At 50.0% G+C, this 9074-nt stretch overlaps 1 protein-coding gene across 1 annotated transcript; it reads left to right on the forward strand.

Annotated features, from left to right (window-relative positions):
- The first annotated feature begins 601 nt into the window (after window positions 1-601).
- On the forward strand, window positions 602-7069 carry LOC131272921 (protein S100-B-like). Its single transcript, XM_058292653.2, has 3 exons — window positions 602-715; window positions 3327-3465; window positions 5797-7069. Exons 2-3 carry the CDS (start codon window positions 3328-3330, stop codon window positions 5935-5937), a joined length of 279 nt encoding a protein of 92 aa, XP_058148636.1. The 5' UTR covers window positions 602-715; window position 3327; the 3' UTR covers window positions 5938-7069.
- The last annotated feature ends 2005 nt before the right edge of the window (window positions 7070-9074 follow it).

The raw sequence follows: 9074 nt of genomic DNA on the forward strand, positions 1-9074 counted from the left end.
GTCAGGGCATTCCCAAGGCACCGTCCAACTCCTGCAGGCTGTGACCTTCCACCCCAGGGTGAAAGGAGAGGACTTGGGGTGTGATTGGTATGTGTGTCACCAAATAAAAACAAGGACTTTCCAAAAGGTATTGAGTATCCTTTTCACCACTCTTAGCAGGCCTCCTGTGGACACTGGGCTCGTTAACTCCTCTGAGGCAGCCCTGCCCAGCCCCTGCCGAGGCCTGAGGTCCACGGGGCCTCACGCTGGCCAGCGGCGGCCAGACAAGCAGGCGGGCACGGTGGCAGATGGAGGCCTCCGTGGGCCTCTCCGCTGGAGCAGCCCTGGCCGCCTCCTCCCCTGCATCCAGCCAATGCTCGGAAGCCTCCTGCCCGGACCTGTGCGTTTGTTTTGTTTGAATCAATTGATCCTTCTCTCTTTCCACTCCCGCCTGGCTTGAGAGGAGCAATCAACACCAGGTGATAAATAAAACGTCGCACAGAAAGCTGACGCCCCTCTTCCTGCCCCAGCGTGCAGCCCTGGCTCCCAGGGAGCACTTCCAGGGAGCCTGGCTGCAGCCCGGCTGCGCCAGCCAGCTCCCCGCCCCGGGCCCCCATTGGCTGCCGCCTCTGCAGTGGGACTGCGCCAGTGTCCGCAGTCCCCTCCCCGGGAGGAGCAATAAGAGCTGCCTTCTCCGGGGCTCCTGCCTCAGAACCTGCAGGGGCCGCAGCAGGAGGTGAGCGAGGCCGGAGGGGAGCACCCGTTTCTCGGGTGCGGTGAAGGGACGGGGGAGCTGGGGAGGGGTGGTGGCTGGAGGGCCCCTTAGGACTCCCGGCAGAGCACAGGGTGTCGCTGGCATTCCGCTCTAACACTGTTGCGGCTGAGCTTGCTTCCCGCTGGTGGGCACTGGCCACATCGGCCCGGCTGCTGGAAGCGCTTGTCGCCTGTGCGTCTGAGGCCCACAGACCAGAGACCCCGGTGTGAGGACTCAGGCGAGTGCTCTGCTGCGTCTCTAAGGCCCCAGGAGAGGGGATCGGCCAGGGGGCTGGAAGGGCGGAGCCCGGTGCCTTAAACGCTCTCTCCCTCCTCCTGGTCACCACTGCCCCGGGCCTGGTACAGAATTGCTTCTTGGTTTCCAGTTTCCCTGTTTGACATGCCACGGTCCCTACGCCCCCTTGGACAGAACTCAGAAGTTACACGGCGGGTGAGAAACCCGTTACAACTGTGAACTGCGTCAAAGAAGTCAGGCTAGGCGGCTTTGACTTTCCGCAGGGCGCAGAGCCCTGCTGCAGAGTGGACCCTCATATTCTGTGGAACATACGAGGAGTCAAGCCAAAAACTTCTCATTTTTCATATGACAAGGTCAATGCAGAGCATTCACAAAATGGAGTGAGAAGGAAACCTGGGATACAGGATTTCCATTCCTTTTAAAGGTACTCTTTAAACCAGTTGTTTCTTAAGTCAAAGGGAAGAATTAAGCAGGAAGTAAATAGGGAAAATCAATTTTCAGTGTTAAAGAAGGAAACTGCATTTAAAAAGAACAATTTATCCCCTTCCCAATCATAGTGAAATTTAAAAACATCAGGATAATGCAAATGTTTTCTGTTTTTTGTTTTTTTAATTTGTTTCTTTGAAAGATCAGTAATTGAAAATCTAAGTCTTCTATTGGATGGGTAAGTATGAAATGTTAAATATTTTAATCCATCTGAATTGTTTTTTGTATAAGTGATGTATCTGATTTTTAGCAATTTAGAGCAAAACAGAGCAGAGCGACATCAATAGAGTGGCGTTGGTGATCAGGCCATGACAGAACGACCTCTGCCTGTGGCCCGTGGGTCAATTTTCTTCCTCCCCAGCAGCCCCCACCTTGCAGGCTCCAGGGTGGAGACTGGGGCGCAGGGGGCAGGGCGCCCCAAGCTCTTAGGATTAATGAGAAAGCCGAAAGGCAGGTAGGGGTGAAACAAGGACACAAAATCAACAGCATTCCTAGATTGGAGTCCTAATTTTTATAGCAAGATCAAACCAAGACAAATTAGCTGTTTCCTCTGAGGCATCAGAAGTAAATAAGACTTAAAGCATTTTATTGTAACTTATTTTTAGGGTAGAAGTGATATATTCAACACAGGAGTGATTTTTCTAAAAATGAGATTTAATTTTGTTGTAATCATGACAGTGAAAAGGTTCATGTGTGATTTCATAACTAGAATGCAGGCTCAGAAGTTGGTGAATTTCTCTGCCTGAGTTTTTCAGATTTGGGAAACAAGTGTCCTTTGTAAAATGTGCCACATTCCCAGGATTGTACAGATATTTCCTCCGTCTGCACAGTCTGCACAGAATGAAGCATACAGTGTTAGTAAAGTGGGACATTTCTAACTTTGATATTTGTGGAGAATACTTATCCCCGCACTTATCCAAGTCACATTTGTGAATAACCCACCATTTCCCCAATCACTTGAAACGGCACTTTGATGAAAACTAAATCCTCGGGCTGCTCTCGGCCTCCTACTGCATTCTATCTATTCCTGTGTGAGGACCACAGCAGTTTAATCTTACTACATATGACATTTTCATTTCTAGTAGGTTGAGGCACCCCTTATTATTCTTTTGCAAAAAATTTGAGGCAATTCTACCAGGTACCAGATTTCTTTCCAGATGAGTTTTACAGTTGTTTTTGATCATATTCCTCACCCATCAAAAAATGCCCCACTGAGATTTTTATTAAAGATGATTTAAATGTATATTTTAACTCAGGAAAAGCAAGTTCCTATATTTTATGTTCCTTATCTTATGGAAGGACTTGAATTTTTCTTGCTAAATTTATTCTTAGACAACACACGTGAGCATTGCTCTATGAATAGGCTTCTCTTATATTTTCCGATTAATTATGGAATATAGGAATGCTGTTGATTTTTGTGCCCTAATTCTGTCACTGGTCACCTTACGGTTTTCTTATTAATTCTAACAGCTGGCAGCTGACGCTCTGCTCCTCTGTGCTGTCCCTTCACCCTGGGGCCCTGCGAGGCCAGAGGGCCGGGCCTGCCAGGAGGGCTTCCACCCGACCTTCCCTGCTGCTCTCCTCTGAGTTTCCACTCGTTTCCCAAAGGCCCAGCCTAGCCTGCAGCCAGCGAGCAGGGACTTACTGATGTGGCCTGTGGCAGAGAAGGAAGGGGCTAGGACAGGGGAGCGGAGCCCCACAGGGCCCAGACGCTCTCGGGCGCTCCCACCAGCTCTAAGCGGAGCTGAGGTCAGCCGCCTGTGCCTTCGCCTGTGCAGGCCACACGCGAGATGGTCTGGGCACGAACAAGCAGAATGCGTGAGGGACGGCGTCTTTCCTTTGGTCCCCCTAGGATGTCTGAGCTGGAGAAGGCAGTGGTGGCCCTCATCGATGTTTTCCATCAGTATTCCGGGAAGGAGGGCGACAAGCACAAGCTGAAGAAGTCTGAACTCAAGGAGCTCATCAACAACGAGCTTTCCCACTTTTTAGAGGTGAGTCCGGTTTTTTAAATGGACAATTTATCCATTCTTCTATTTATAAAGCCTCGTAGACGTTCTCATCTGAGCTGCCCTGAAGGTGATGCCGGTTCCTTCTGAAAACTTGTGGAAACGAGCACTCCTTTGGAGGCTGGACTAGAGGAACACCACAGTTTTCACTTTGTTGTCCTCTGACTTGTATATAGTAAGTGTGTCAAGGGAAAATTGCTCTCAAAAGCAAAAATACAGGTTCAAATAATGCTGACCTTTTTCTGAAAATCTAAGGTTTTACAGTGACAATGGCAGAATGGGATGGAAAAATAATTTATGAGTCATAGTGAACATGAGAAATCAGTTAAGAAATAAGCTTTTGTCCATGGGTCTAGGATATATTTTGGTTTTAGTTGAAGTTCAACAGGCGCCGTGGTGACGAGACACTGGGCGCACTTGGCAAACGTTTCCCAGCATTACGTCGGGCACCACCAGGGCCCGGGCCCTCTGCCTTTGCGCATGTCAGTGAATGATGGCGACACCGTCCCAGGGCACCAGGGCGGTCCATGGGTGTCCCTCAGGCGCTGGGGCCTTGCAAGAGGTGACACTGGAGAAGGGAACTTGGAGTTTTGTCCCCGACTTAGGAAGCTCCCAAGGAGCCCTGCCCTTTCCCCGGACATTTCGCCCTCTGGCATGCAGTGAGAGCACGTCCAGACACCCAATTTGACGGACTTACCCCAACCCAGACTGCCTCCACGCTGGTCCATGAGCCCCCGCCCAGTGTCTGCTGCCCTCCAGCCTCGAACCCTTGCCATGGACAGTCATCCACCAGCAGCTGGCGGCCCCCGAGGGCCCAAGCCAAGGCTGCCTCACTCGTGACTTGAGCCGGACTGAAGTGACGGTATTACAGGCCTGAGCTGTGACTCCTGCCAATGGGTCCCTCTAGAGAGCCGTGCACACAGGAGACACAGCGGACGGGGTCAGTGCACGGGGGTCTGCACAAGCCCTAATTCTGGGAAGCCCCCAGCATCCCAGGGCAGGGCCCTGTTCCACAGCCATGCCGCCCTCCCAGCTCCCAGAGCCCGACCTCTCAGCGCGGACGAGCCAGGGGCAAGGTCTATGGGTTGCTCGGGGGCTGCGGCAGCCCGTCCTCGCCCCCACGAGATACTCCATCCCTGAGTGGCACTGCCAGGGTGGAGGGGCAGGGCCTGCAGGCCTGCTGGGCCCAAGCCTGGCTCTGGGACTGGCCTTCTCAGGTTCTCAAGTTCAGAGCATGGCAGCTGCGCCAGTGCCGACCATGTCATCTAGTTCCACCATTTCTGTCTGCTGATGTCACAACTAAAAAGTCCCAGTTTCTTCTTGGGTAAATAGGACTATTGTGGGGATGAAATCAGACAGTGTTTCTCAAGTGCTCAATAGGTGGTAGCCTCTATTATTAGGGATTTAAAAACATATGAAAGAGTAGCCTATGGGAACCACAATTCATGGTAAGTGCATCAGGTATCATGAACATTTCTTGACCCGGCTTTCTCAAAGAAAATTCAGTTTGGAGTCAAATCAATCATGTAATTGAAATTAACACAATCCTCCATCCATTTTTTAGCAGATACTCACAGGCCCCACCCAGCTCCCACGGGAATCAGTTTTCTGTGTTTTTATTCAAGGCAGCCACTGCACTTCAGACTTGACTTCTTCAGGCCCAACTCTCTTGTCCTGGAGGTTTGCTCTTTTGAGCAACTTGCATTATGCTCCTCTTCAGTGTCCAGTGCCCACATTCTTCCCACATCTCACTTCTAGCCCAGCCCTTGAGATTTTGTACATCATTTAATAACTCGCTTGGCGTCAGGCAGGACTGTCAGGGAAAGTCTTGAGGACTAGAAAGCAACACAAGAAAGAACACAAGGAGTTAACAAATTTGGACAAAGAAAACTTCCCAATGTTAAGATCCACTGGAAGTCTTCATTATATGGACCTTCTCACAGAAATACATGAAAAACTTAGGCATAGAATTCTAGTTTTTCTTTCAAGACATTGGCATGTAACATGCTCAGGCTGATCTAGCCTGTATTCCTTTCTTCAGGTGGTTTGTTTTAAGCATAATTACAATACCTTGAAGCTTTTCCTTTCTTGGTTGCCTAGGTCCCACTGGCCCTAAAGTATGGTGGTAGAGAGGAGCAAAGAACCCAGAGACTTCTGCCTGGCTAGCAAGTCACAGAAGAAATCTTTCCTGGTATTTTGCATTTTATATCTTAGGTTATTCTGAGAAACATTGTTGGAGCCAGTGTACTTTTAATCACGTTTTGATAGCCCAAATCCCATTTAAATGAAGCTAGACATTTTTCTGATCTCTTTTAGGAAATCAAAGAGCAGGAGGTTGTGGATAAAGTCATGGAAACGCTGGACAGTGATGGAGACGGCGAATGTGACTTCCAGGAATTTATGGCTTTCGTTGCCGTGGTTACCAGTGCCTGCCATGAGTTATTTGAACATGAGTGAAATAGACAAAGCAGTCAAACGGTTCCTATAACAGATGGAGGAGACAGCAGAGGGCAAGGGCTTGCAGGCTAGGAGGAGCTGAGCTTTCCGGGCACACTGTAGCTGATTAGGAAACTTGATTTGCTTTGTGAATGAAAAAATGAAAACCTCTTTGTGAGGGCTGTTTTTACTGGTTCACATCATTATTTCTGCTGTATTGTTAGGCATATGCTTAAGCTGACTGGTCCCAACAACTTTTGGAAATAATCGTTTGGGAAAGCCAAGGTCCATTTATACAGCATGTTCTGTACAGCCTGTAAAGCTGTGTAGAATCCTAACCCAGAAAGAACAAAAATGACCCCCAAAAAGAATTCTGCAGCATTTGTGGTTTCCCAAAGCCTTGTCCACCATCACCTGAAAGGCTGCCCTTCCTTACGTTTGTCCATCATTAGTGCCACTGAAACCTACAGTAGGTCTGACCATCCCGTCCACCTGTGAACAGTATGCTCACGTGTGTTTCTTTCCCTAGTGAGTTATGATTACTGGGTAAATATCTAACTCAAATGGTTCTAAGTGGAAAATATGCTTCATAAACCAAGTACAGGTATCTTGACACTGAAAACTGAGAATTGAAATTGTTCATTCAGAATTCTCTGCAGTCCAGCCCTTGGGCAGATCTGCAGGGGCACTGGAAGCAGTGCGGCCCCTGCTCACAGCTGGGGTTTAGTCTCTGCCAATCTGGAGAAAGCAGTTGTGTGGCAAGAAACATCATCTCCCTGGCCTGGTCTCCTGTGTGTGAATGAACTGCAAAGTCCATCAGCCGGTTGCTGTTGGCTCGATTGTGTCTGGAGGCGGCCGGATGTCGGCGAATGTCCCTCCTGACTTGACCTCACCGAGGCAGGGTCTACTCACGCTGCTGTGGAATCAAGGTACATGGAAAGCTTAACTTTACACCTAGTAGTCATAAATTCAATTAAACCAAGCTTCAAATAATTTAAAAATCAAGTTACAAATAATAAAAATCACTTCCTGGAAGGTTCTAATTAATTTCACCCATCCCTTTTCCTGTTATTGTTTAATTTTCTAAAGGCATAAACTTCAAAATTCCATTGATTGCTTGCATTTGCATTAAATAAAAATAGCACTGAACAAGTCTCTGCAGCTCTTAAACACTAAATAAAAGCCATCGCCCTGCTCAACCGTGAAGACAAGTGACAGTCCCAGGAGTGAGATGTGGCGCTGGCCCCGCAACTTACCAGGCCCTCCTCAAGGCAAGGAGCAAGAGGCGGCCCCTACATGGACCAGGGGAGCCCCGACCCTGTGGCGCAGCTCCAGCTCCAAGCCCCCAAACCCCAAACGCCCTCCCCCTTCCCCAACCCCCTCCTCCTACTCCCCCATTTCCTCCTTTCCCCAACCCCCTTCCCCTGCTCCCCAGACCCCCTCCCCCAAACGCCCTCCCCCTTCCCCAAGCCCCTCCCCCTGCTCCCCCAAACACCCTCCCCCTTCCCCAACCCCCTCCTCCTGCTCCCCCAAACACCCTCCTCCTTCCCCCAAACCCCTTCCTCTGCTCCCCAGACCCCCTCCCCCAAACGCCCTCCCCCTTCCTCAAGCCCCCCTCCTGCTCCCCCAAACGCCCTCCCTATTAACCCAACCCCCTCCCCCACCCCTAGACCCCCTCCCCACTGAGTCATGTGCTCAGTCCACGGCCACATGCGGAATCTGACACTGGATGGGGGCGCATCCCCCAGGTGTGTATTTGCTCGTGTGAGGCCGCAAGGCTGCCCCTGAGGTCTGACACCCCCTGTTGCTGATTTCCTATAGATTCTTGGTTATGTTAAGAAAATGAGAGACGAGAAATGGGAGAAAACAACAGATTATGGGCCCCAGGCGGAGCTAAAAAGGGGTGAAAAGGGCTGGTTTATAGACTACAAGTCCCTGTTGCAGGTTACAAGTCCCCAGGTCCACTTGAGAGCTAATTCGGGCAGGGAGAGAAAGGGCAAAACAGGCCGTTTAGTCTCTGCACTGCCCTTTCAAGCATTAATTATTCTGCCTCTTTGCTAATGCCAGGGGAGGAGCCTCCGTTGCTTGCAGTTTTGATTGGTTACCCCGCCTGCCAATCCCCCGGGGGCCCAATGACAAGGCCCCTTGCTAATATCTAGGGCTTTTCCTTGACCCCGGATGAAATCCCGCTCTGAATGGGGGGTTCTCATGGGGTTCTTCCAGCAGCCGTCTTGTGGGGTCTCCATGGCCACGTTTCACGGCCGTGGTTTCCTGCCAGGCCCCAGGTTTGTCTTTTCATTCCCTAAACTAGCCTGCCTCAACTCCCCCTCAGGGTTTACACCTTTACTCTTAAGGGGTGCTGAAGGAGGTCATCTTTCTCCTGTAACTGCATCCTGCTGGGGAGGGGCAGTAGGGCCTGCCTGACAAGGTGCAAACCCTTCCTGCTATTCTGTCGTGGTTGGGGGAAGACGAGTCTGGCACCGTGGGTGGAGCTGGATGAAATTCCCATGTGGCTAACAAGGTGTTGATTTTGCAAGATACAAACAGAATTTTGAGGATCTAGGTCCCATTAAAAGGCTCCTGGACCACAAGAGTAGAAAAGACCAGGTGCCTGCAAAGGCTGCATCCTCCCACAGTTGGTGGGTTTTACCTTACAGGTTTCGAATGCTGTCTAGGACTATTCCAGAATGATTTACATAGAGACAGCACTCCTCCTTAAGGAGCAGACGTGCTCCTTCCTGTGCTGCTGTTAGCATGCCAAGTGTCCTGTGGTTTTGCAGCACCACAGCATAAGCAAGTCTGCTGTTGTAGAGCTTCTAAGCCTGCCTAGCTTGTTTTATGCTGTTAATTAGCTGTAGAGAGTGACTGTAATAGACAGTGGGGTTTGATATAAATTGCCAATCCTGTTTTCCATGGTGGCGGTTATGCCTGAGAGCTAAGAGGGGGATGAGAAGAGGCATTGCCCTTTAAGTTATTGTATATAGTGAAATTGTAGGATATGAAAACAGACAAGATTTCGTAAGGGGTGCGTGGCTTGTACTCCCCCTGGCAATAGGTGTTTGGGCTAGGGTTAGAGGGAACATATGGCCTTGGCACAGACACTGCTTAGCTTTGTCTCTTGAGGTATTTCAGGCTGTCCAGTTACTGGTACTCTTTTT

The sequence above is a fragment of the Dasypus novemcinctus genome, unplaced genomic scaffold (assembly GCF_030445035.2).
Source record: "Dasypus novemcinctus isolate mDasNov1 unplaced genomic scaffold, mDasNov1.1.hap2 scaffold_183, whole genome shotgun sequence".
NCBI classification, from domain to species: domain Eukaryota; kingdom Metazoa; phylum Chordata; class Mammalia; order Cingulata; family Dasypodidae; genus Dasypus; species Dasypus novemcinctus.